A 27,189-nucleotide genomic window follows, 5' to 3' on the forward strand; every position below is an offset into this window, starting at 1 on the left:
AAATGAAAAAGGATACAGATGTGGCAAAGTCCATGGGAGCACTGCAGTCCCCATCAAACAGAGGCTCCTTTCACCGCTCATTTTATAGAGAAAAGTCCAAATGTACATGCTTCCTCCTATAAATCAAACACACAGCCCTCTCCCACTAGAGATTTCTATAGAGGAGGGCACAGAGGAAATAATTTCAAGGATAGGGGTAAAAGCATGCCAATGCGTATCTCCCCTTCACCCCCCCCCCCCACCCCCAACCCCCCCAGTAAGCAGTGAGTTGCCTGCATTTTCCCCCAATCATTTAACAGTTGTTGGGGGAAGACTTAAACAATTTTTCTCCATGCATAATATCCAACATAATATCACACAAATGGGTACTAGACATTATCCAACATGGTTATTGCCTAGAGTTCACCAGCAATCCTCCCAATTTTCCACCTCACACTCACAAACTCTCGTCAGAGTACCTACAGCTCCTCAAACAAGAGGTACAAGCTCTTTTAACAAAGGAAGCCATAGAACAAGTCCTATTACAGTACCAAGGTTCAAAGGTTTACTATTTGTACTTTCTAATCCCCAAAAAGGACGTCTCCTTAAGACCCAAATTTGGACCTAAGAACGTTAAAACTCTGCATACTGTCGGAACATTTTCATATGGTTACGCTTCAAGTGCTTCCACTTCTACAGAAAGGCGATTTTATGTCCTCACTGGTGATAGTAGGAAAACTGTCAGTTCATGGTACTCCCATTTGGAGTAACTTCTTCTCCCAGAGTGTTCACAAAATGTCTAACAGTAGTGGCAGCTCATCTCAGAAGACAACAGATTCATGTCTTCCTATATCTAGATGATTGGCTTGCCAATGCAAGCACACACCAAAAGTGTTTACAACACACTCAGACTACATTAGACCTTCTTCACCAATTGGGTTTTAGAGTCAATATGCAAAAGTCTCATCTTCAGCTCTCGCAGATGCAGCCATATCTAAACTCTAAACACTCACACAGCTCTATCCTTTCCCAATTGAGCCAGAATTCAAAATATTCAAACTGTTACTACTGTTTCAGACCAATCAATACTTAGCAGTCAGGGCTTTCATGCAACTGTTAGGAATGATGGCATCATGCATTGCAATAGTGACTCGTGCAAGATTACACATGCGTCCCCTACGAGAATGCTTAGCACATCAGTGGAATCAGTCTCTGGGTCAATTAACAGATCTAGTGTTGGTAGACCGCTGCACCCATCGCTCTCTGCAGTGGTGAAACACACAAAACTTATCAAAAGGCCGGCCCTTCACCGACCTTGTTCCACAGATCGTGCTAACAGCAGACTCATATCTCACAGGTTAGTGGGCCCATCTCCACAATTTGACAATTCAGTGTCTATGGCACAACAAGCGCAAACGTCTTCATATCAACTATCTAGAACTTCTAGCTGTGTATCCAGCACTAAATACTAAAAGCTTGTCAGTCTCACCCCATTCGGAAAGTTGTCTTATCCACACAGACAATATGACAGATATGTACTATGTACAAAAACAGCGGGGGTGGACACACTCTGCAACTGTCATACCTCTCTCAGACCATTTGGCGTTGGGCAATCCATCACAGAATTCATCTTCTGGTAGAGCACCTCTCACGAGTGAACAATCAAACTGCCAATGTCCTCAGCAGGATGTGACAAGAAATACACAATTGGGAACTTCATCCCGAAGTTCTCCTTCCATACTTTAAAAAATGGGAATTCCCACCAATAGATCTTTTCGCCACAATGGACAACTCAAAATGCCAAAACTTCTCCTCCAGGTTTTCACGCCCTCTATCCAAAGGCAATGCCCTTTGGATGAATTGATCAGGGATATTTGCCTACGCTTTTCTGCCTCTCCTGCTCCTTCCGTTTCTGGTTCCGCAGCTCAGGCAAACATCGCTCACACTAATCTTAGTGGCTCCCACATGGACCCGTCAACCGCGGTTCACCACACTCTTGGGACTATCAGTGATTCCTCATCAAAAGCTGCATTTCGATTCCAGCTTTCTCACTCAGAACCATGGAAATCAGACACCCAACCCACAAGGAACTCAATTTAGTTTGGCTCCTGAAGTCATAGAGTTTGAATACTTAAATGTGCCACCAGATTGTATGACTATTCTTAACCCCTTCGCTGCGGCGGCTATTCCGCCGCAGCGCTAAGGGGGTGGGGCGGCCGCGCGGCGGTTCCGTGCTTGTGACGGAACCGCTCCGTCACGGCTCGCAGGTGAGCTGTGCTTGTGACGGAACGGTTCCGTCACAGCCCCGCCCGTTCTTCAGAACGTTAGCGCAGGTGCGGAATTCGCACCGCGCAGGCGCGGCGGCAGGGCCGTGACGGAACCGTTCCATCACCAGCACAGCCCACCCGTGGCTCGTGACGGAACGGTTCCGTCACGAGCGTGGAAGAGGTTAAAGAACCAAGAAAGCCTACCCCTAGAGCATGTTATGCAGCGAAATGGAAAAGATGTGTTGTATATTGTAACAACAACAATATTGATCCATTAGATGCCTCTATCCAAAATATTATTTGTTACCTTTTGCATCTACAGGGAGCTGGTCTAGCTTACACATCCATTAGATTGCACCTTGTGGCAGTAGCCGCATATTAATAAAACAGACAACATTTATCTTTGTTTAAGGTTTCAGTAATTAAAGCCTTTATCGAGGGCTTTAAAAAAAAAGTAATACCACCCAGAGTACCTGCTGCACCAGTTTGGAATCTGAACATTATGCTTACAAGACTCATGGGTCCACCTTTTGAGACATTACACAATTGTCCATTACTGTTTCTTTCTTGGAAGATTGCCTTACTCATTCCTATCACTTCATTAAGGAGACGTTGGTGAGCTACAAGCATTAACCTTAGAAGAATTCTTCTTTCAGCTTCGTAAAGATAGAGTAGTTCGTCGCACCAACTCAAAAAGTGGTTTCTGCTTTTCATATGTATCAATCATTTGAGTTACCCCTGTTCTTCCCTCAACCTGATTCAGTAGCAGAAAGATCTCTTCACACACTTGAGGTCAGAAGAGCGTTGTTGTACTACATTGAAAGGACAAAAGATTTTTGTAAAACAACGGTTTGTTGCATTTGCTACACCTCACAAAGGCAATCCTATCTCTAAATCTGGTATTTCAAGATGGATTGTTAAATGCATTTAAACGTGCTATGCCAAAGAACTTTATCAATACCTCCTAGAGCAGATTTCACTCGTAAAATAAGAGCATGTTCGCCTCTGTAGAGAACACTAAATGTCAGCAGTTTTACTCTGGAGTTTCCAAGGCGGCTCTCACTAGCCGACTCTTTTAATCATGAGTGGTCCTCCACCTCCTGTACCCTTTCCGCTGATACCACTCCTACCAAGAGTGCTTAAGAAGATCAGGAGCAACAGGGCACAAGTCATTATTGTGGCTCCAGACTGGACACGGAGAGTCTGGCCTCCCAAGCTTCTGGCAATGAGCATCAATGCTCTGATCAGGCTAACCCTTCCGGAAGATCTCCTGTCGCAGCACTTTTTGACCTTCCTCCTGAAGTGTGTGAGGCTATTCTGGCAGCCAGGTGTCTCTCCACGAACTCTGTATACGCCAGTTGGTGGTCGAAATTCTGTAAATATTGTACAGCACCATCTATTGACCCTCTATCTGCATCTTTATCTGATGTCCTCCTATTCATACTTTTCTTGACCCAGCAGGCGCTGGTTTGGGTACGTTGAAGGGCTATCTTTCGGCCCTTTCCTATTTACTCTGGTTTCCTGATAAACTTTCTCTTTTCAAATCTCCTCTGGTGCAGAGATTCTTGAAGGGGTTAACCCACTTGTCAACCCTTCACCCTTTATTATGCTATAGTGGGACCTTATTTGGTTCTCACTTTTCTGATGTGTTCACCGTATGAGCCGCTGCACAACTGTCCTCTGAGGCTGCTCACCATCAAAACAGCCTTCTTAGTGGCAATAACCTCTGCTAGGAGGGTGAGCAAACTGCAGGCACTATCACAGCCTCCTTACCCAACGGATAAAGTGGTACTCCGAACAAGGGCATCTTTTCTACCTAAGGTGGCAACACACATTCATACGGGGCAGTCGGTTACTCTACCCACTTTCAATGGACTTCTGCACCCTTCCAAGGACGAGGAAGCGTCTCCCTCGTCTGGACCCAATAAGAGCGTTATCGTTCTACCTCGATTCAACCAAGGAGTTCTGAATGGATGACCAACTCTTTATAGGATACGTGGGTGCAAAGAAAGGGTGTGCTATCCAAAAGAAGATTATATCCCGCTGGGTTATCCTCTGTATCAAAATCTGTTACTCTTAAGCAATGAAAGATCCTCCTGAAGGGCTCAAAGAGGCCACCATGGCTCTCCAGCGTTGTGTTCCCGTTATAGATGTCTGCCAAGCGACCATGTGGGCATCGCTGCACATGTTTGCCAGACACTACTGCCTGGATTCCCAGGTTCGCAGAGAAGTCCTATCTGGTAGAGACATCCAACTGCAGATTCCTTACCTTTGAACAGGTACCCAAGCAATGGCATCCTCGGAGGAGGGACTGTGGAAAGGTTTAAACCAGGAAGTCCTGCAAGAGAGCACGTCCAAACGAATGAGTTACCTACCTTCGGTAACAATGTATCTGGTAGAGACACAGTCTAGCCGCAGATTCCTTAACTTAGAAAATCCCCAGGCGCCAGACTGGATCCGGAGAATCTTCAGCAGTACCTCTGCGTGTCGGTGAACGGCGTCGCATGGCTCTGTCCTGACATCAATGGAGCCATATAAGTCCCTCCCGACGCGCTGACATCAGTTTCCTTCTTTTCCACATCCCAATGCAGGTCCAGGAGAAGAGGTTCCTCTGGCCTGTTTTTGTTGTCTGGCCTTATCTATGCATTTTAGTGTCCGGGAACAGTGTGTGATGCCTAAGGGCTTCAAGTCGTGTGAGACCTGTACTCGGATCTACACGAGACCTGCATGTGGTGCTTGGGAGAGCACCACGACACTGAGGAGTGCGACGCCTGCCGGCAGCTGAACGTCAGATGAAGTTACTGTGGGAACGTCTGATGAAGTTACTGTCCACCAGGATGTCCCGTTCGGAGTCCACACGTCACCGGTCTCCTTCTCGAGCTGGGGGTCCTGTTCGGACAGGTCACAAAGTCGTTCCCGCGGATGTCGTTCGCCTGACGCAGGTAAGCACGGGAAGAAGTCAGGGAGGTAATCGACCTCCCTTAAACGTGATGCCGGAGCACGCTGCTTCCGGTCTTCACTAGACACAGGCCCCCAGGAGTCCCACCATTTCCTGGTGTTGGGGCGACTAGATCCTAGATGGAAGCCTATTCTCGGGCTTTACAGGCCATCATTGGGTCACCTCCTCTCCCTGGTGTGCCTTGGGCCCCACAGATCGGGAATTTGCTGGCAGGTTTGTCCATGGTGCCGTTCGAGTACCCTGACTCCGGTTCCGGTGTCGCTGCGGCGTCTGGACACGACCCGTATGGGCATCCCAGTCAGACATCAGGTCCTCCTGTGGAGTCACCGCACAGCCCTGTGGGGCTCCCTGCACTGGCGCCGTATTTTGCTGCAGCACGGAACTCGACTCTGCCCTGCCCTCTGCATCTTCAGCCCCATCCTGTAGGCTGGCCACCTGCAGCTGTGATAATTGCCCTGCATGGTCCTTGTATTGTGGCAACAGTTCTGCCAGAAGTAGTTTATTGTTCTTTACTGAGGAGGCCAGCTTATTGTGATCTGCCTTGAGGAGCGTAAAGACGGTTGTTAAGGAACCTATTTGTTGCTCTATTGCCTCCTGCAAATCCTTTACCTCTTGCAAGATGAGGTCCAGCATGTATACGGCAGTTACCATGTTGTTTGGTGGAATGCAGCTCATTGAGGGTGTTTGAGTGGCATTGTCCATGTCCATGTCCTCCTGCAGCTGTGTGCCCGTAGACGCCAACTCCGTGCCTTTCTCTTCGTGCGTCCCATGATGTGAAACCGGATGGGGCCAATCGCTCCCCAGAAATGACAGCGTTCCGAGGTTGTAACAGAACTGTTGCCACAACACAAGGACCATGCAGGGCAATGATCGCAGCGGCAGGTGGCCAGCCTACAGGACAGGGCAGAAGACGCAGAGGGCAGAGCACAGAGGAATAATGTTTGAATAATAGGTCCTCCGGAGCGCTGTGAGGGACCTAACGCCACCCGAATTGTGGAGCAATGGCTGCGAGAGCCTGTAGCTCCTGAGGGCTTGTCCGTCTTCTTCTGTGTTGAGAGAGCACACAGAATCCCTACAGGGAGACCATGGGCAGGTGCCCCTCCCTGCCCAATGATAGCTTGTATACTCCACTACAGGGACCGAGACACACTGCTCCAAACTGCCAGAGAGAAATCCCCTATCCAATATGAAAATCACAGGATTTCACTATACCCAGACTATACACTCCTCGTTCAACGCTGAAGAGCCTCTTACCAAGCGCTTAAAAAGAAACTCAGAGCCCTGGACCTCAAATATGCTCTAATATTTTTGGCCGGTTTGAATATCATACATGATCAAAAGTCACACTTCTTCGACAGCCCGGAGGCTGCTGGGGGCTGGCTGGAGGCCACTTTTCCCCCTTTAACATCAGAGAGTTCGACGCAGAGTACAAGTCGGGAGCCACGGATGACAGCAGAGAAAAGAGCACACCACGCTAGATCGTTTCACAAAACCAACCTTTCCACAGTGGGGGGCGCTGTTTGCGGTCAATGCCCTGATGGATCACAAGAATTTCGCTCTGGAACAAGGAGTCCTGCGCTCTCTCTTTATGCTTCATGCAGCTATCGTTCTGTATGTAAAGAAGCACTGGGCACCAGGCAGCGAGGAACCCCCAACACGAGCGAATGCATGCTGTATACCTGATGGGCGATGGACACCACCTCTTAAGATGGCTATACAGGGGTGTCCGGGCACACGCAGGGACCTCCCTCACGACTTTTTGAGAAAAGTGGTCCAGAGACCTGGGGAAGGATCTAACAGACAAGGACTGGTCCTCTCTCCTTGAATACCCAAAGAAGGTGTCCCGTAATGCCAAATTCAAGTTAATACAACATATGACATATGACTCCACAGGGCCTACCTCACCCACACCGTCTCAACTGCATATACCCCAATGTGTGGGTTTGTTGCCCCAGATGTCAGGTAGAGGAGGCAGACATGCTGCATATGTTTTGGACGTGTCCACGCCTTAGAGGGTTCTGGTCCAAGGTCTCACAAATGACAGGAAATATCACAGGAATCCCCAACTTGGACACAGTGGAGCGCTGTATACTAGGACTATACCGCGCCTTAAGTCACAAAAAGTTTAGCTCTGATTTGCTGACCTATAGCAAGTGCTCCATCACAATGCGGTGAAAATCTGCTCTTCCCCCCCACAGTATTTACTTGGCATGGAGAGACGGCCCACTGGGGTGGAGCAGAACGCGCAGTCATTAGAAGGGAGAAAAACCGTGGGTTGCAAAAAACACCGATCTCCATAGAATGGAACCTGATGCTGGAGGCATTCAAGGCCATTGACTCCCCTACACCACACCGTGCTTAGTGCAGACGTCCCTCCCCCCAACTCGAGGCAGGATGGTCTCCCCCATCCCCTACCTGATACGGGCCCCGTCCAATTGAGCTGCACCCCTATGTCTGAGATCTCCACATGACAAATACAGTGGAACAAGGCTGAATCCTGGGCCCAAATTATCTCAACCGGGCGTGAGCCAGACTAGACGGAGGGGGGTGGATAGTTTGGGATTGTTTTTACTTGACTCTAATGGACAATTAAACAGTGGAATAGCTGTTTTAATTGGTTGATATTAAAATATCATTATCCTGAATGGGTTATCATCTGTATCCTGAATGTTAAATGTAGGTATAACTATGTTCAAGTCCACTCGATCTACGTCACAATGTCTATGTACCAGTTGTATAATGACAGTTTCGTTTTTTCTGTGCACTCAAATTTCACTGATGATCCAAAATTTATTTAGTTCGTTGTGTGCTACTGTATTCGTTACACTGTGTCTGACAGCGCCAAATATCATACAAATCTACATGGGTCAGGCAAGTCAGTCCCTTGGTTGTGTGCACCTTTAATTGAAACCAAACTTTTCTTAACTCGATTCCATGTGTTTCAAAAACAAAACTCCGATACTTGTTTGATTAAATTATTATTCCATGAATTTAGTCATTCATTTGTTCAATTGATATTTCATTTGTTCATGATTCCATCTTGTTTTAATCAGAACGCAGTGCTTTTTACAAAACCCAATGCATTTTGGGTAGCCTATCGACCCTTCCTCAGGGGTCTATAAGATAATACAAGAAAAACCAGATCAGAACAATACTCCATTCTCAACAGTGTCGTTTGATATGCAAAAAGGTTCTTAAGCATAATACAGGAAAAACTCATTTATGGCGCAAGGGTGTGGTATCGTGAGAAATGTGCTCTCCTATATTACTTAGACCGCCCTGTCTTAGCTGTTCAGTGTGGAGGATACTAAAATAATGAAATCATCGCTAGCCCCGCTCTCAGGAACCACCCAGGGGTCTCGCAAATCTGTCATCTTCTCGCATGGTTCCTAAGAGCGGGGCTAGCAATGATTTCATTCTTTTAGTACCCTTAAGTGCACAGAAAAAACGAAACTGTCAATATACCTTACTGTCTAACCCTTTTGTGGTGCACCAACGCAAAAATGTTTTTTGAAGAAATAGAACAAATCACAACTAACAAGGCAGAAACATTAGCCTATTCAACAGAGGAAGCAGAAGAAATGTATGGATTTATACAGGAAACCAGAGCATTTAGTCCACAAATAAGTACAGTGTCACAATTGTTGAAACAGTTGGAATATGTCAGCAAAAGAGAAATCAATCAAAGGCTGCACGCCACAACACTTATACATTATCATCAAAATAAGGGCATCCCAAGGGGATTAATAATTGCATTGAAACCTATGTTATGCAGAAACAAAGCATTTTTAGGGAAGTGGTATCAAATCTTAAACACATGTTCATTGGATCTGATTTATTGATTGTGGAAGAACTATTGAATATCCTAAAAACTTTCAGGAAGAATTATCAGGGATTAAGAAAAAACTAGACAAACATGAAGATTTGAAAGAGACACTGGATGATATCAATCAAAAATTAGAAAGGTATGTGGAGAAGTGTGGCTCACTGGTTAGAGCAGGCAGACCCTGAAGCAGAGGTCAGACCCGGGACCAGGGTTCAATTCCCGACGCGGCAGGGTCTCGAGCTCAAATGTCCACGGACCCGATAATTCTCGCTTCGGTGCCTGACCTAATCATGGGTTCACACTCTGCAACTCTGGGCATTAAGCTTGCTTAATCTCCACAACGGCCCCCCGCGGCGGGATGCCTGGCTTTCACCTTGGGGATGCCCTGTAGGGGCTATCTCACAGGGAAAAGCCAGGACGGGTTCCCAAGGCAAAGCGCTTAGAGACCCCTGGGTTATAAGCGCTATATAAATCCAAACATACATACATACATGCCAAAGAGATACATGAAAGGAAGATTAAGAAATATCATCGCGATACGATCAATTTTAAGTTAGAAGAAGTGTACACATGGGCAGAGGTATACAGTCAAAGAAAATGGCAACAACCAAAAGCAAATAATAGTTCTTCACAAGAAAGTGGGATTTCAGATTCAGATGTGGTCCACAATAGAGTACCGTTGGCAAGCACTTCTATTCAACAAACAAAGACTTTGATTGTTGATAGAACAATAAAAGCGCCTTTTTTGTCCATAAGGCCAGCGGCCAACAATGCTCCACAATCAGAAAAACAAGAAGGGGGCAAGGAAACAGATGAAGAAAGAGAAACGCACATTACAAGGAGCATGACCAAGCCAACTTAGTGATGAATATCTCAAGTCACCAGCTCACCAGGGCACACTGTTGAATAAAGGAATCTCATTCATGCCAGTTTACAAAAGCAACCTACAAGAAACAGAAATAGCCATTTTCAAGTTTCCACGTATACACAGATTAAAATATTTTTGTAAAGTTATACAACCAGCTACAGACTGTGAAGTATCTCGAGAAACCAAAGAATTTAGAGCTAAAAGTACATATTGCGCCCCAGTGTCGCATAAAACTATTGATGTGTTCGAAAGAGTGATCCAAACTGAAATCGGCAAAATCAACGTAACCAGTGGAACTCATTGTAACTTTTCTAAAATAGAATGGAGCACATTACAAGGATTGTTGGATAACCCGGATCTCACCTTCCAGAAGGCTGATAAGGGAGGTGCCCTCATAGTGATGGACACGGAGTTCTATGAAACTAGTGTAATGAATCACTTACAAGATGGAGAGACATACAGGAAACTTGAGCAAGATCCTACAAATTCCTTCCAGATAACACTAAAAAAAAAATTAGATCACGCTTTGCAAATGAGATGGATCACAGAGAAAACCTATATAAATATCTTGACATTAAATATCCTCGACCTCAATTTTACATGCTCCTGAAGGTGCATGAAGATGCTAAGACGCCACCATTTAGGCCAATTGTATCAGCATGCAGCTCTATATCTGAACAGATTGGAAAATATCTAGATTGGTTCTTACAACCTTTGGTACAAAAATGGGAAACTTATATCAAGGACACCACAACCTTTCTCAACATGTTGTACATGGTGGACACTGAGAACATAAATAAATGGTGGTTATGTACAGTGGATGTCACCTCGCTGTACACGTCAATCCCTCATAATGAAGGTTTGGAAGCCATGGAATGGTGTTTACTAAGAAATGACTTGGATGATATGAACAATGTTTTTTTTCTAGAACTTATGCACTTTGCACTAAACCATAGTTATTTCCAATGGAAAGATATGTTTTTGGGGCAATGTAACGGTACATCGATGGGATTTGCGGGGGCACCCTCCTACGCGAATATTTTCATGTCTAAGTTTGAATCCGAAAACATTCTTCCGAATCCAGACTGGACAGAAGAATTGGTACTATTCAAAAGATATATCAACGATATATATATCATCTGGAAAGGAGAGAGGAATGTATATCATTGGAAAGGTGAGAGGAATGTATTACAGGATAACATCACACGTTTGCATATGTGCCACGAACGGATCAAATGTACCTACCACATTGAGAAATCACAAATAGCATTCCCGGATGTTTTGATAGCAGTTGAAAATAATACCATAAAAACCAATGTGTACGTCAAAGCGACAGACTGCAACAGTCCTTTGCAGTTTAAAAGCTTCCATCAAGAATCCTTAAAAAAGCATTTGCCTCTGTTACAGTTTATTAGATTAAAACACATAACTTCTAACCCTGATGTGTCAGCAATTACAAACAATCAGGTTATGAAATATATGAAGAGAGGTTATCCAAGGAATATTCTAAAGGAATCCATTGCGAAAGTGGAACATCTAAACAGAGAAACTTTACTCAGTTAAATCATCCAAAGAAAAGACGCCGGTCTGTGTGTTAAAATATTCCACGCAAGCGGTTCAAATCAGAAACATCATGAAGAAACATTGGGCACTTATCCAACAAGAACCAGATCTGAATCCGCTGTTTGATGAACAAATCACATTTGCCTTTAAAAGGTCGAAGAACCTCAAAGAATACTGGTCAAGTAACAAAAAAAAAAAAGAGCAACAGGTCTTTAGAGGTATGCGGAGATGCTAAATTTGCACTCATTGTAACAACGTAATTCCAGGTAATGAAATGACACATCCTACTAAAGGCACCAAGATACCATTGTTACATGCTAGCACATGTGACACTAAGAATGTGATATATGTCATCAAATGTCCATGTGGCAAAATATATGTGAGACAGACCGAAAGAAAAGTGAAGATTAGAATCACAGAACATAAAAGTAATATCCGAATGAAGAATATGAAGTCTACAGTAGTAACACACTGGCTTGAAGCAGGTCATCAAATTGCGCAAGTCAGATTTACGATCTTGGAAGCTATCCAACCACGCTGTGATATGGACCCACATAAAAAACTTCTGAGAGCCGAATTTTTTGGATCATGAAACTAAACTCCATGTAGCCGCATGGGATGAATCACAATATTGAGTTAGCATGCTTTCTATCAATTATAATTTTTTGATGTAATGATATGTTTTTTGCATGCAATATTTTTGTCACACATATCCCTACAGATCGACCAAGTCAATGTATGGGGTGTAAACATCTCTTCACGATGGCAAGAGAATGTGCATATTCTCTACAGTTCTGGGATTTCACACTCGATCACATAAGGTTTTTGCATTTGTGTTTTCAAATATTGCTTTATTGTCACACATATCCCTCTCGAACGAGCAAGACAATGTAATGTGGAGTAAACACTCCTTCATGATGGTAATAGAATGTGCATACTCCTTCATAGTGTTGTAATTCCACACTTGTTAAGTATTTTTATAAGGTTTAAAAAAATCATAGATAGACGCAAAGGGCATCGCGTTAACACCCAAGAAAGCACACAACGATATCGATAGAAGGGGACCCATAACTATAGCGAGTCACGTGCAGAGGGGGAGCTTTCAGTCGGAGTATTGGCTAGCTTCATCACGTGAGAAAGGCGGGAAGCTACAAGAAGGAAGCATAATTAGCGGCGTCCACGTGGCGCTTAAAATAGCAAAGACAGTGGCAACATCGCGCTAGAAGTGACTTATGCTGTTAGAGACGCTTTGAAAGTAAGTGAGAAGACAACATTGCGAGACTTCGGGGTGGTTACTGAGAGCGGGGCTAGTGGCGCTTTGACTTCTTTAATATTATTCTCATTGCACAGCTAAGAAGTTTGCAAAGTAATGCGAGAAGATGACAGATTTTCGAGACCCCTGGGTGGTTCCTGAGAGCGGGGCTAGCGATGATTTCATTCTTTTAGTATCCTCCACACTGCACAGCTAAGACTGGGCAGTCTTAAGTAATATTGGAGAGTACATTTCTCACAATACCACACCCTTGCGCCATGAATGAGTTTTTTGCCCGTATTATGCTTAAGAACCTTTTTGCATATGAAACAACTCTGTTGACAATGGAGTATTGTTCTGATCTGGTTTTTGTTGTGTTTATCTTATAGACAGACCCCTGAGGAAGGGTCGATAGGCAACCCGAAATGCATTGGGTTTTGTAAAAAGCACTGCATTCTGATTAAAACAAGATGGAATCATGAACAAGTGAAATGTCAATTGAACAAATGAATGAATGAATACATTTATGGAATAATAATTTAATCAAACAAGTATCGGAGTTTTGTATTTGAAACACATGGAATCGAGTTAAGAAACGTTTGGTTTCAAGTAAAGGTGCACACATCCAAGGGACTGGCTTGCCCGACCCATGTAGATTTCTATGTACCAGTTGTAACAGCGCTTATGCAAGGCGCAACTTTCCATAAAATTGTTGGTTTTTTTTTTTTTTAAACTTGTCATGCTAGAGAGTCCTTTTGAATTTGCAAATGCTGCGGGATACCACGTTGGGAAGGTGGGTGCGTTTTTAAATTATTTCTACAGTTTGATACTGAAGTTTGTTTATGAAATCAGTCTTAATTCGTATCCTATACGATTGGCGCTAACATTTGTAAAAACCTACTAATTCAACTGTGGGCACTTTTCTTTGGGGTTCATTTCTACCAATCTAGATATAATAACTCAAAATTAGCTCATGAGATAAAATGTATGCTGTTGCATTTTTGTATGTTTACTGCTTAGTACTACCTGCACATGTAAGAATCGTTAATGAAAATATAAAATCAATTAAGACATTAAAAAAAATAGCCAGCAGATTTCCCCAAGTCCACCCTCTGCCCAGATAGTTTGCCAAAGTCCTCACATGCTTTAATCACTCGCTGCACATGTACACTCTCATAACATAGGTACAGTAACATATCATTAGCCTAAAGCGAGATGTAAAGGGGGAGCCGTTAATGTATAAAACATAAAAGCAGAATCCATGCCTAACAGTCCGCACCAGAGCCTCGACTGCTATCTCAATCAAAACTGGCGAGAGGGCAGCCCTGTCTTGTCTCTTTCAGCTCTAAACGGTGCAGAGATTAGCTTCTCCGTTTTAACACAGGTATTAGTGTAGCCAACAGTACTGTAGAGCAGTTTAGTCCAGCTCAGAAATCCAGGACCCCTACTGGACATTGCTGTGTACAAAATATCCCACTGATATCACACTAGAGCCTTAGGATAATCCCAGAGAGTGTCGTCCAACACCAGTTTTAGCCTCCTAATGTTGGCCACCGTGCTGCACTTGGGATTTATCCCAGTTTGGTCAGATTGTATCAGTATCTTGCACAAGAATTCATAATCTACATTGAACATCAGGAGAAGCCTGTAAAATGATGCGTTTGTTGCATCTTAATCCTTCTTAGAAAGGGATGCTATATTTGCCTCGCACAATGTGGTGGGCAAGGAACACTGTGCCTTAGACACATTAAATACTTGTTAATTTAGGGAGGAGCACATCCATGTAGGCTGCATAGAACTCCACTGGGAGTCTTTCTGACCAGGTACATTGCCTCTGGCCAACTCTGATAGCTGCCTAAACATCCTGCACCATAATCTACGGGCCTAGGGTAATCTTTGCCTCGATGGGAAGTCCAAAAGTCAGGGCACTTCTCACGCAGTTGTGTATTTTTTGCACCTCCGGAGTCTCATCAGATATGTGTAAACCTTGGTATTACGTTTTAAACACGTCATTAATCTCTGTCTGGCCGTAGACCATTAGATCTTCCTTCTTACAAATCTTTAGGATTTGTAAGCTTCTCTTTACTTAATTATCGACCATGCCTATTGTCTCCTTGCATTATCTTTTCCTGTGTGTGCCTTTGCTTGGTAACTTTTGTTACATATCCCTTGTTCCATTTCAACAATGTTAGCACTCCTTCCTGAGGCGTCCAATCTTAACTAGCTCCTGCAAAACCTCTCTCTAGGGTATTCGGAAGCGGCTCCTGTCTGGTGACGTCCTTACGTGGCCCATTATTACAGATTTGAAAGCTTCCCATTCTATCAACATCGATGATGCCGTGGTGGCATTGCATTTTAAGTGAAATAGTTCTGTATTGTTTCCCCTAGAGTGCCTTTAAAGTATGGGTCCACTAATAATTCCACGTTCAACTTCTAGTTTGGCATAACCGTCCTGGGAGTAGGCCAGTTACCAGCCAAGAGTAGGGGATTGTGGTATACTACTAGGGAGTCTACCTTGATTTCCACTAAATCCCTGGTGGATCCTGATGGCTCCCTTTATAGCATCTAAATTGTCCCCAGCCAACTGTTGTAGCTTCACACTGAGTTATTACTCCACTCCTCTGAAGCCTCTGAGGGAGGGAGGGGGCGGGGTCTCCTCTCCATGCTTGTGACCTGCCCATTCTATAGTAATGTCTCTCTGTGGTTGGATCCCTCTGTGGCGATCAGGTAGGCAATGGGATGGAACGTGGTCCAAGTCTTACCTAGAGTGGGGCTTTTAGCTTGATCGCATCCACATGTGTGTCGCTTCCCTCCCCCCCCCCCTTCTGCTAATGGGAACAAGAACCCTTAGTTATGTAGAGAGGATGCAGGTATCCATGCACCCCGGTGCCCCCTGCCCTATTTGTTGTTGTTTAGTGAAGAATCCTCTCTGTTAATAGAATAAGCGGTCCTGCCTTTCATCCTGCGAGGCCCAAGTTAGCCACTGCATGCACATCTGTTCAGAGTCTAGTCAGCAGCTCACATTAGTCCAAGTCCCACAATTCGTTGTCTTTCTGGCACCAACTCCGCACGATTCCAGTATCTTTCCCAGGGGAAATCCCTCTCACTCTGGACGACCCTATATTCAACGCAGTTACAGCCTTTTACATCCAAATCTCTACCAGTCTCTTTTGGCGTCTGGTGCAGGGCAAGTTGGCCTCAGCCCAGCATATGGCCTCAGGGCAACACCCACACCAGCACCCACTTGTCCAACATTTCCCAAGGCTCAACCCAGAAGAGATGGTGCTCTCACTGGCCAGTTCAGTTGAGGGCATACTGGTTCGCTATCTTTGCCTGGAACCACCCAAGTCCCCATTAAATCTGTGGCTGCACTGTCACTTTTGCAGCCATGTTGATTCTGCTGGTTCATCCACAGCAGTGCCAAACGTTTCTACGCTGAGCCATGAAGAAGCCCCACTCCAACAACTATCCAAAGATCTCGGTTATGCGAGACTCTGGTCCCACACAGCTTTTCCTGCGATCTACTTGTCCACAGACAACAGGATTGTCCCGACTCTCCCTCATGGTGGTGATTCATCAGCTGTTGCCTCGATTATTGTGGACTATGTCCTCATTTCACTAACTGCCGACAGATAATTTCACTTTTTAGGGCTATGGACGGATTCTGTCAAATCAGTAATTTGAGAATACTGGAAATTTTAACCATCATTAACAACACTCCTGGCACCCTGAACAGCCACAAAATACTGGAAACCACCCCAGGACCAAGAGCAGCATTAACTTCAGTGATTATGCCTGATAGTCTAAAGTAACTATTAAACATAATAAACGTTACAAAATCATTAAATACTTGTGTATTACTTTTATATGCATTAGATTAACATTTTCATATTATAGTAGCAGTCTGTATAAATCAGTATAAATGTGTAGATTTTCAGGGACGCATCTGCGATGTAAACCGCCACAGAAAGTGAGGAGCTCCGTTTCCAGGCATAGTATTTCAAACTGGTGTTGCTTCTTTTGGTCTAAGAATTTCCAAGAATGTTTTCTAGCTGGTCACATTGTATTAGATAGGCTCTGCTTATCAAGCAGAAAGAATATATGCAGGATTCTGTAGACAGTTTTTCGTGTTGAGCACTTTATAAGCACATGCATGATTTTCTACAATTTCAAAATACTTTTCCTGGGTTTTATGGTGGTCCTTGACTGTTAGCATATTTCATTAGTTCCCTTTCAATCCTGCCTGCTTGCATTGCATAGTCTTAAATAATTATTGTCTTTGTCGTTGAGAGGTCCATAATTTTACTGTCTGAGAAAGGAGAATCTATTGATTCAATGCTTCATGTAGTCTATGATTGTCAGCCGACGTGCTGATCTAGAATGGAGGATACAATGAGTTTCTTTACAGGTTTACTTAGTAATAGTTATGCCCTTACCATAGATGGTTGTGTGAGCAATGCATGCAGAGTATTGCTCGCAGGGTGATCCAGGCTAGCAAGTGATGCACTTAGAAGACTGGTATAATATAGCTGTATGATAATATGCATAGGAGTCGTCTAGTTGATGCACTTTGGACTCTCTGCAGTCTTCGGAGTAAGAAGAGAGGGCACATTGGTCAAATCTATGTAGTCTACACAAGACTTGATATAGGTGATGGTAGTATGTGGCTTCTCTGGGTAACTCACGTGATGTAAGAAACGTCAAATTGTTGCATGATGTTGAAAGCAATTTTTGTGACTTTGTTCTGACCCATTGATTGGCTGTAATCTGTTATAACTCTGAAGGTGTTCCTGGTGGTGGAACATGTTCCGAAAGCCACATGGTTGTAGGCTGGGTGTTCGTCCATTCTCCATGGTTTAGGATGTTTGTTTTAGAATAGTGAAATTTAAGGTTGTTCTTGGACATTTGTTGTCAAGCTCAAGTTTGTGGTCTAGTCTTGAGGTGTCTAGGTCTGTTGGATTTTCCAGTTTTAGTATGATCGGAGTGTCATTTGCAAATGATAAGTACGATTGAAGGACTTGATGATGTTTGGCTGCTGAAGTAGGATTTATCTGTCAGAGGAGTAAGAAGAGTTACAGTTAAAATAGTCCCTTGAATGCCACAGACTGGCAGTTGGTATTAGTGTGGTGCTTTGGCAGGTTTCAGTAATGACATGCAGGCATCACTGTAGGACATGCTGTTTGATGGTACCAGCCTCTTCAAAGGCGAGGTAGACTGTGCCTTGAAGTGCTTTGAAGAGAGCATGGCCACAGCATACTCCCTCGGATTCTCTGTGCCCGTGCAAAAGAACGCCCATCCGTTTTACCTCATTTGAGGCTCCAGAAAAGACTCGAAGCAAGGACAACAAAAAGGTCCACCTTCACAACAACAAAACTCCCTCACCCAGATCTCTTGATGTGGGGGTCAGGGATCCGGCTGACAATGTCCAGGCCCTTTGGCAACAAACTGCTCAGTCCCCTGCCCCTCACGCCACTGCCACAAAACCACTTTCGCTTGCACTTGGTGTCACATGGTTATCCCCCTGTAGGCAAAAGAAGATATTACCTCCACAAGACACAGAGCATGACATCCGTAGGTAGGATGCTTCAGCAAGATTGTACAGCCATTCCTTTCCACTCCACCGCATACACCACCTATACCAGATTAGCTGTCAGAAGACTACTTGTCTATATTAAGGAGGACCCTGGCGTTGAAAATAGCAAATGAGTGTTACTCCTGTTAATTCCTGGTGCTGAAAAAGGACTGAGGCCTTCGTCCTATTTTTTACCCTCGCCCTGTCAGCTGCTTTCTCAAGAAGGACACATTTAAAATGCTCATGCTGGCCCTGTTCGATCTGCCCTGGATCCATGAGGCTGGGTGTTAGCGTTGGATTTGCAGGATGCCTCGTTTCACATCTCTTTAGTGCAGTTCCATAGGCGTTACAGAGGGCCATGAGCAGTTTCAGTTGTCTCTGCTGCCTTTCGGCCTCACAGAGACCTTCAGGTGTTCAGGAAAGTGATGGCAGTGGTCCCAGCACACCTTTGAAGGTTGTGAATACCAGTCTTCTCATATTTTGACGACTGGCTGCTGAAGACTGGCTCACCACATTCAGTTCACAGACTACCTCAAGACGATGGTGAACCTCCTCCTATCTTTGGGGTTCTTGATCAATGTGCCAAAGTCGCACCTTACTCCATCTCAGACCCTCCTGTTCATTAGAGCTAGTCTGGCTATTTTGAACTTTTCCACCAACTTAACGAGTCCAAGACATTGAGGCTATGATCTTTCAATCTCTATCCTGTGTCTCTGTAAGAGCGGCTCCGAGGATCTTTGGCCTTTTGCCTCCTTCTTGTAAAGAAGGCCAGATGGCGTAGGCGAACTAAAGTTCCAGTAGCCTCAGCACCAAAGACAAGGAAACCTGCTTGATTCCATCCAGGTTTTGCAACTGCAGTAGTGGTCTTGTGCCTACCTTTCGCGCTGCAGCACAACTTCCTACTACGTTTATTAACTCTCAATACAGTTTTCTTTGTGGCCATTACATCCGCAGGAGTGTCTGTGAAATGCAGGCACTCTGTGGACTCTCCGTCTACCACCTTTAACCCAGACAAGCTGGTTCACAGGATTTATGCCTCCTTATTGCCGAAGATTGTAACACCCTTTCATGTAGGCTAGACCATCACTTTGCATACCTGCTCTGCTCCTCCTAATCCTTCTAAGGAAGAGGAGAGACTCCATTATCTGGGCCCAATTAAAGCGTTGTTGTTTAACATTGATCGAATAAGAGAGTCCGTGTGGACGATCAACTGCTCATTAGTTATGCTAGTGCTAAAAAAGTAAAGGCAATGCAGAAGCGGATTGTCTCACGATGGATAGTGCTCTGCATAAAGATCTGTTGTGCATTGGCCAGAAAGCAAACCCCTGAGGGTTTTTGGTGGGTCTTGGACCAGCATTTCTCAAACAGAAACTTTTTTACTATCTACCGAAAAGATCCTTACGATCTGAACAGAGACATCTACTGGTAGTGCCACGCACTAGGACGGTGACGTGGGGCGATAGATACTTCACCAACTCTGCAGCAAGACTTTGGAACACGCTTCCAGAGGAAATAAAATTGGCACCCTCGCTACTTCAATTCAGAAAATTGGTAAAAACCTGGTTATTTGACCAATAAACTGATCAGCACAATACTTTTTAAGGTAGACACATGCTCCATCTGAGATTTGCAGCCAAGTCATAGCGCCAAGACACCCACGGGTATATGCTGCGCTTTATAAATTAAAAAAAATAAATAAAAATACTTACTCCACCAGAGCCAAGACTGTGACCACTACGTTAGTTCGCAGAGTCTCTGTCCTGAACATCTGTCAGGCAGTAAAATAGGCATCACTACAATAGTTCACCAAGCACTACTGTCTGGACATTCAGGTCTTTTGCGACAGGAATTTTGTCTGTTCTATCCTGCAGGACATCTTGATCTAATCTGTTTGTATAACCACGTCCAGAGAGGTATTGCTTGGGTATCTATTCTAAAGTAAGGAATCTGCAGCTAGATCTCTTAGATAAACAAGCTACTTACCTTCTGGAATGCCTTATCTGCTAGAGACTCGATGGAGCTGCCGATTCCTCACCGACCTTCCTATCTGCCCCGCTCTGAAATCAGATTCATTAGGGTCTCCCTTCTGAGGGAGTTAGTAATGCACACCAGTGTATCAGCATTGTTCGAGGCTCTGTGCTTCTGGCATAGAAAGTCGCAAAAAGAAACTATCGTAAACGCACTAGGGTGGCGCCTACATAGGCAATGCGCAAGTCACTACCGGCGTGGGTGACGGATACTCGAACAGCGTCACCTAATAAATCTTCAGCTAAATATTGTTTTTACTAGAACAGATGTTACCTAAGTTAACCTGTTTGAAAGCCAAACAAAGAAATGGCTGAACAGGAGCCAACTAAAAAACCCACTGTGGAAAATATAAAGAAGCATTAGAAACCATAATGGAAAGGTTACTTTGTACATGTAAAGCAACACAAGCTATATTAAATACAAAACACATAACTTTGAAGTGTTTTCTTAAGTGTGCAAATGCACCATAGTTAATGGCAGGTCTCATTTTTCAATAGTCTTGTTTCGCTTTTTTTTTTAAATATCACCTGAAGATTATTATAGTTTGTTTATGTACTCATCTGTATGAAACTCAAGCCAATGGGTGTTTAACAAATTGAATGTGTTGCTTCTTTTCAAGAGGACTTCTAGGTTTTGAAATAGTCCCTGCCAACTGCTCCTGAAAAATACAACTTATGCATTGCAAATGAAGCACTCCATGTGATTTGGAATAATACACCTATAGCATGACGCTGAGAGAGAAATATTACACATTGATTGACATAGTATAAAAGCAATAGTTAACCGGTGAAGACCCAAACAAGCAAAGCAGAAGCTGATGCAGGGTGCACTGTTTACATGACTTGGTTGTCAAGCAAGATCTCAAAACTATAAAGTATCACTTCTTGTTAGTGTTTAATAGGTCTGCTTTTCACTTTATGTAAATTAATAATGTATATCTGCGAAATTAATGTTTGCGTTTTCACTCATCTCTGTATGTTTTTATGTACTTTGACTTTTAAGCCCCAAAAATGTGTTTAAGCGTGTCACAACTGACATGATCAATACGGATTTACTGTATTGCAATGTGACTCCTTTACACTATAATCACCATTATCTGTTGCTACTCATAAATGCTGTGTGTTTTTGAAGCAAGCACAGGTTCAGTCCATACTATATATAGCTATTAAAAACTATTCAAAAGCCAAAACCTTTGACCATCCCAAAGTTAAAGTGCTATATACCTGGCCCCTCTGGTTCCGTACAGGTTTTATTATGAACATTATTTACTATTAGTAAACCTCTAGTAATTATTCTTGGTGGAATATATATGTTTATAGTGCTTGGCTCAGCATCAGAAAAGTGTTACAGGGAAATGTGGGAAATATATACAAAGGGAAGATGTCCTTGTTCACATTTTTTCTGTTTCTATGCAGGTCCCCATGCTGATACAGCGAGTGGATGCCAGAATTTGCAATGTGGTTTTCGAGCCTGTTGCCGCTCTGGTGAATAATTCTAAACTGCTGATTCCTCAAGCTACTTCATTCAGCTGAGCAGGAATCTTTCCATGCACTTTAAGTACTGCACACATCCTGCATTCAATCCCTTTCTGTGTGATCCTTGTTGTTACTGTTCCCTTTTCTACCCCTACAGTTGATCATTGTAATGCAGAGTGAACTGTAACAGTCCTTTTGAAATAAAATATCACATTCTTTCATTTTGTTATGTAACATTTTATCAAATTTCTTCACGCTGCTTTTGTTTTTACACGGCACTTAACATATAATTTTGTTTTATTTTTGGCTGTAATTCAGATTCTTTTACACTTTGGTCAGATAAATGAATGCACATTATTTCTTACGTTGGCGTCTTAAGAAATGGAAGGAACAGTGCCCTTTGTTGGGAAGTAGCTCTACAAGCTGCTTTTATGACATAAATGTAATTCTGCAGATGATCCCATTTTCAGGACTGATCATTTCAGTTTGGATAGGCTATGAATTCAAGAGCAACAATTTCATCTCATTGTTAACAATGATTTATGTTTCAATGGTTTATTTGTTTAAAGTGAAAATTAATTTTGGCTGTGTAGTATTAGTTAAATGCACTGATGCTTTGAGGATTCCGAAGGGATTCGATTCTAAACCACTTAAAAAAAGAATTGTATTGCTGTTAAATGATCATACAAAGCTTGTTTAATGTTCCAACAACAGTTATGTTGAATTTTGAGCAATTCAGATTAATACGATTCTCGGTCCTTAAGTCTAAATTACATGCAGCTTTAACAGTGGAGTCTACATCTTCAGTATAATAAAAAACAGTCCACCATCAGGTTTTTTTGGTCCCTTATTTTCTTATGATGAATGATACCCCTCTTTAACTTTACTGACTGTCACAATTCCTTTACATATTGTATTTTGCTGATAGCAATGAAATAATAACATGGTTTAACTTGTTTCTGACACATTGCTCCATAATATACTACCTAGAAAATATGGGCAATTATTTCTATTGTGTCCATGTTTGCCCTTGTTGCTTGTGTACTGTTCACACCAGCTGAGTAAGATCTGTTGCGTCATAAGGATTACTACTAGATATTGTTCCAACCACTTGTTCTGCATAAACCTGATAAGCAGATCCCAAATTGTAGTTTAAAGTAATGTCTCATATTTTTACTAACAATACGTTTCTATGATATTGTAGGGCAAAATTATTGCTCCTGTGTCCTTCGACATCAGAGGCACTGATTTCCAAGGAGACTCAAATGGCTAACTGTGTGTTTTTGTGAGCTTATTCTCAGTGTTTGTAGAGCTTTAATTCCAGATATAATTGTCACAATGGATGTTCCTTAACACTGCCTTTCTGTTTCTCTGATGTGTAGGTTTCCTTTTAGTCAGCGTCTTGATTTTGAGCATTATTGTCCCATTTTGGTCTTGTTGTATTCTTTGTCTATTTTCCTTTGGTTGTTGCATTTTCCTCTTTTTAATACAGCTACTGCCATAGTTTGAAGACACTAAAGTATTACTCAACTCCTATATTTTAACAAATTCAACCTGCTGTGCTGCAACAACCGTGCTTAAAAAGACCCATGATAGTAATGGTGCCTCTTACGGAAATTAGTCTGCATCACTGTGGGGTACTTTCTCTAAGTAACAAGCATTTGCAATGCAATAGGTCTCGCATTAGGAAAGTTTGAGCTTTTAGTATTGTAAATGGCAATGTCTTTTTATTTATGCAGTAGTTAAGTTTTGTTGTATAAAAAGGAACATATAAAATATGGCTTGTACAAAAGTATCAAATTTTATTGATATATAGAAATAATATCTCAAAAGAAGGCTTGAAAAAGTCCCGGTCCCTCCGGCTTCAGGCTCAACAAATTGCTGCGTACCGACGGACAGGTAAGCCCCCCCCCGCAGGAACTCTGTGTTTCTTATTTGTAAAACCGTCTATCGTTCGGTTTTTTAGCTAAGTGGGCTCCTTCTTGACCTATACGATCGTTATATTTAAGTCGCCTGCACTTGTGGCTTGCAGCAACCTTGTTATAATCGTAGTCCAGCCTCACCCTGATGTTTACACACTTTCAGGAACCCTTTCTTTAGGGGGTTGGTAGACATTATCTACTTGTTTATGGTAAAACTTGTTCATGCGATGTCAGCCTCATGTTTTCTCCCATATTAATTTACGTGATGGAGTGACAAGCAGTACAAGGGTTAATGAAACCTGCGATGAATAACCATCTTCATCCAGGCACGCTATGACCTCACCTTAAATGTCCATATAATTCTGTTAGCATAAGTAGTCATTTTATCATTAAACGTCAGACTTCAGAAGTAAATTTCACATGAAGATCAACAGTGGCGGGCAGCCTTCCCTCGGGTCTGCACTGCAGCCTGTCTGCTGGACTTGGCCAAAGGAATTAATGGTCGGTGCACGTTCTAGAAAAGTCAACCACTACTCTGCTTTGAAAAGGGATTTTTTGGCATAAGCTATAAACGCCTGAAGTGTATGTTTCCTCTCCTGAAAATGACACCAGCCAATAACTCGGCAGACATGGTGTTTTCTGTCATAGCAACACAGATTTATTTTTATTAAAAACATTCCTGGCTCAATTCACAGGACCCGACCCTGACATAAATGACAGAGATGAGCGCAGTTACTCATTGATGCATCATCTTTTTGCGTTTTTTTTTTTTTTTTTTTTTTTAAGTACCAGCTAAAATGCGAGGAAAACCTGTGCTAACAGGTGAGCCGGAAGCGGAATTGTCATCTTTGTTCCCACTGTGAAGTCAATGTTCCAGCCCTTTGAAAAAACAGAACAGGAGGGTGGGCGTGTGCATGCATAAGGGAAAATGCACAAAAGCTACAGACGGGCGAGGTGATGAACAATCACAAGGCCCTAACAAGATCGACTGATGAAAGTTGTGCGTCAAATGTAAACAAGCCAATGTCAACTTTAAATGGGTGAAATTAGGGGCGGGAGGTGGGGTGTTTTGTGAGAAATAATACTGAACTGCTTCAGCAAAGCGTCTGTTTAGGTCTTCATGTGTCATTTTGGGCAAATCACAGATGTTTTATATCGAAGCGCCACATAGGAAATACCTTCACGTGACATTTTGCACGTTAATGCATGTCGGTTTAAAGGCCGTTTCAAAGCTGTTTCGTTGGCGCGAGCCTCTGGTGCGCCGTACAAATTGCCCTACGCCTTAAACTCTTGCTGTGATTGACAGCCGACGTCATCAATCGGCGCCCGGTTGTGATATGTGGAGCCTGGAGGAATAAAAGCATGAGAGGCGATAGTCGCTTCCGACTTCATCGTTTTTAATTGCGCTCAATTCAGAGGAAAAGCCCAACCCCTTGCTTTTTGCACAGTTGTAAAAGCAAGTCGTTGTAATGACCTGCGTTAAAATGGAAATCGTGGTAACGACACCGTCATGGTATTGACTGCGTGAAGCCACGTGTGGTTTTTGCATGTGTGGTAATAAATGCTATTCGTAGACCACGCTGCTGGTTTCGGGTACGAACTGTCTTCCGGCTGTCCATTGCGTCCACCTCAGGCATTCCACTGAACCTCAGGATTTAACATGACTTTGATATGAGTTCACATTTGACCCATACATGCCAACATTTCAACTTCGATAAGAGGGAGAAATATGCGTGGGTGCAAAGACCTGAATAGCGCGTAACACGAAGCGGGTCAGGCGTAACACAAAATGGATCGCAGGAGTAACTGGGAGAGATGTTTTTTTACCATCTTCAAGAAATAACTTCTGTTTTATAGAAATAGGTCATACATACACCTGTAAGTAGAATGTAGCATGCTCTCTTCCAGGAAGAGAGTCATATGTATTAATTTCATCAATGCATGAAAAGTCTGCTGAAAGTACACTACCATCCATTACACAGGAGACAGGCACTGCAGAATGTGTGTGATCACACGTTATACAGAAGACATTCACTGCCAGAAGTGCATTACAACACATTATGCAGCAGGCAGACATTGCCAAAAGTGCACTACTACCACACATTATGCAGCAGTCAGTAATGAGGGTAGCATCAGTTCTTTGCATTGGGTTGCTGAAGAGAACCACTACGTCTCCTGGATACTCGGCATTATCTGAGGGGCCCCAGACTGATCTTGTCGGTAGGGATCAACCCACGGACTCTTCTACAAGATGGTCGGAGCAGTACCAGTGTTGCGCTGAAACACCCCCAATAAAACCACCTATCCCAGCACAGTAGCATTTCTGTCGTTGATGCCCTTCCGAGCAGGTTGAGTACGCTAGCAGAAGGAAAAACAGTAAAGTCCCGAAGAACTGTTATTTTCTGTAATCAGGGCCAATGTCTGTAGTAACTTTTCTTTTACCGTGTTTTCCGTGATTGAAAGTTTCACCTGCATGCCCCAATGATTGTTTGAGAGGGAATGTTGCGACAGACTGCTTTGGGGCATGGGAAGGAAACAAATGTAGCTGCATCCTTTGTGCATAAGGAGCCCTATTTTTGTAAGGTACAAATGCGCCATTCCCAGTTTATCGCACAATCTGCATATTTAAGAAAAATCTACTCCTCGCTACTACTTTGTTTGTTTGTGCGCAGGTGTGTTCTTTTTGTGCGTTACCCAGGCTGGGGCAAAAAGCACCCACCTGAAGTGCTGTGACTCATCTCTCCGGTGTAATATTCGGAGGTGGTAGACTGGAAGAGCTACCAATGAGTCAACACAATGTTCACACGATCGTTCATTGACGTCAGAGTGACAACCACTGGTAAAATCCTACAAAAAACAGAAACAATACTAGGGCTGTGAACGTGCTACTTGTAATATTTTTTTGTTGGAAACATGGTATTTGTAATATTGTTTATGTTTTTTTTTATTTCTCTGTTATTATTTAGCTCACATCTTATAATGTATCATTGGCACTTTATGTTAATATAAAGGTTTTTGATTGGTTATCATTATTAGTTTAACTTTGAAAGATGTAAAAAAGAGTTACAATTGTCAGGTTTGTTAACGATGCCCCCTCATTTGTGAAGGAGGCCGCAGCCTGCAAGGGGTTAACCAGAGCCGGTACACAGCGGCCTGCCCTCGCCTCCCGTGCAACATCGGAAAACACAGAAACCTCCGCCGTAGCCTTCACACACTTCTCAATTAACAACATGGAGCAGGGGACGCCGCCGAGCCTTTTAGGACTCGGAGGCTGCAGGAAAATACATTTGTTTCTGGAGTCCTGAACCCTGGGCCAGCCCAAGCTCACTTCTATACCAATAGCTTTTGGCCTGGCTCAGGCAAGAATATATTCACAACTACGGGATGTGGGGAGGAAAACAAATGTGGAGAGCCAACGTAACTTTGAGCTCTCCGTTTAGCTCAACTTTGAGTTATATTAAGCACCAGAAGCAGTTCA

At 43.3% G+C, this 27,189-nt stretch overlaps 1 protein-coding gene across 1 annotated transcript in view; it reads left to right on the forward strand.

The window, feature by feature from the left end:
* The window catches only part of FBXL5 (F-box and leucine rich repeat protein 5), a 384,640-nt gene extending 362,019 nt beyond the window's left edge, over positions 1 to 22,621 (forward strand). The window contains exon 11 of the mRNA XM_078678451.1: positions 21,730 to 22,621. Coding sequence (XP_078534577.1) covers positions 21,730 to 21,806 — 77 coding nt within the window. The 3' untranslated portion in view covers positions 21,807 to 22,621. The remainder of the gene's footprint in view (positions 1 to 21,729) is intronic.
* The last annotated feature ends 4,568 nt before the right edge of the window (positions 22,622 to 27,189 follow it).

This window comes from Lissotriton helveticus, chromosome 2_2 (genome assembly GCF_964261635.1).
Source record: "Lissotriton helveticus chromosome 2_2, aLisHel1.1, whole genome shotgun sequence".
In the NCBI taxonomy this organism is placed as follows: Eukaryota; Metazoa; Chordata; class Amphibia; order Caudata; family Salamandridae; genus Lissotriton; species Lissotriton helveticus.